Raw genomic sequence first — 1932 nt, forward strand, 5'->3', positions numbered from 1 at the left:
TAATTGTATGTGGAGTGTGTGTTTTTTTGTATGTATAGTAGTGAGAAAAAGTTGTGTTCTAGTCAGGTAAAATGTCTCTGCTGTGATTGTGTCTGCTGCACAGGTTGGCGCCGGTTCAGGGTGGCCATAAAAGCCAAAGTGGGGGCGACTGTCAGAGTTGCCCCCTGCTCTAGAAGGACAAGGCCACAGTGAAGCTGGCATCATGTTTTTGGTTTGGCAACGAGGAGCAAAAGTTATACTGCTGCCTAATTTAATGACATCAGTGAGGAGGAAATTATGCAAATGAGCCAAAAACAACCCCTTTAGGACTTTTTTTTTTAGCATTTGTTAAGGGTTTAAAAAAAAAATTAAGAAAATTGGCTTTATCTGAGAAACTTACTATTGGGTTCATTAAAATGATTTTTTTCCCACAAAAAAAGACAGTCTGTTTTTGGTTTAAACCTTGAGAGACAACAAATCACCATGACAACAGGCTCATTCCCCTTTCTCTTTTTTACTAATGATACAGTAAAACATCTGGAACACAGTCTGAAAAAGCTCAAACAAACTTTACTGACATTTTATTTAATAGCCTAAAGTTGTTTTGGTAGCTGGAAGAACACTCTGGTGTTAAAGTGCGGAAAAAGTTTGAGAAATTACTTCAAAGGATATAATTTTTGCACATTTTCTTTCTTTAACCCTTTAACACTGGACCTCCAGTATTTATGTTCTTTGATTTACTGTAACTTTCCAGTTGTTAATGCGACCAACATAATTCCAGCAGATTTTGACGGATAAAAGTGGTGCTAACATTTGTGCTTTTCGTATTCTGCTGCCACTCCAAAACACCTTACATTTGACCATGACCATGTAGACATCAATGGTGCAGATGGGCGGCTGGGGAAGGCGCTCTCCCTTTTCCAGCAGATCTGGAATATCTCGGGTTGAAATTCCGTCATATGGTTTCCCTCCAAAAGTCATCAGCTCCCATATGGTCACACCTAATTAAAAAAGAGAGGTAAAATGATCTCAAAAGTTTAGAGAAAGACAAAGAACTGATTCTTGGTGAATACATCAAAAATAAAGATCAGAAAGTTGAAAGATAAAAAAAAAAAAAATTCTGTTTTTCTCTGAGCATGAAACCAAACAAAAGCATACAAAACTAACCACATGTGTTGCTTTAAAATGGAATGCAAATTATAAGAATATGATGCTCAAATGAGGGTTTTTTAACTGAATTTTAAGACTTGGCTCCAACTCAAAGCTCCTCTCTAAGGTGCTAAAGACTCCATTCTTTTTTAAGATTTCTGTACAGCAAGAAAAGCACTGCGGGAGGCCTTTTTGTCAGTGGCGCCTATTCAGATCGACTGAAAGAGAGTGACATGAGCTTTTTGCAAACTACACAGGAAGCACGAGAGAAAATTACCTCAAATTAGCATTGAAATGACAAAAAGAAAAAGTTTTAAAAAATACCAGAATAGATATCAGGAGAATGGATAAAGTTGTGGAAAAAAAGCTTAGTTAATTAGGAGAAATGTGCTTAAAAAAGGTAAATGAACAGAATGAAAGGTGAGGAATACCTGGCGTTGGGTCACAGAGGGTCGCCGGAGGCTTTAAAAAACCTTCACTGTGACACCTCTTAACAGGTACAGTTCAATTCAAGATTCAAACACCAAAGTATTATTGCAAAGTGCAAAAATAAGATTAATTTGGTAAAACTTGGAAATGTTGGAAAAGACTTTGAAGAAATGAATGGCTGCACCAATAAAATGCATGAAAAAAACATACTAGATAACACAAACGAAATTCATCAAATAATGCAAATATACAACTCTTTCATTTTAAGATTTATACATATTGAAATAGGTAAGTACATTTAGCAACCCACGATAAACACCCTTAAGCTGCTTAAATTAACAACCTAATTTTTTAAAGAAAACTACTTAAAAAATA

The 1932-nt window shown here is 35.7% G+C and overlaps 1 protein-coding gene across 1 annotated transcript in view; it reads right to left on the reverse strand.

Moving 5' to 3' along the window:
* Positions 1-1932, reverse strand: part of LOC112155138 (receptor tyrosine-protein kinase erbB-4) — a gene marked incomplete in the record, with an annotated part of 293012 nt that overhangs the window by 11544 nt on the left and 279536 nt on the right. Inside the window, 1 exon segment of the mRNA XM_036209624.1 lies at positions 834-980. Coding sequence (XP_036065517.1) covers positions 834-980 — 147 coding nt within the window.

This window comes from Oryzias melastigma, linkage group LG21, assembly GCF_002922805.2.
Source record: "Oryzias melastigma strain HK-1 linkage group LG21, ASM292280v2, whole genome shotgun sequence".
Classification (NCBI taxonomy): Eukaryota; Metazoa; Chordata; class Actinopteri; order Beloniformes; family Adrianichthyidae; genus Oryzias; species Oryzias melastigma.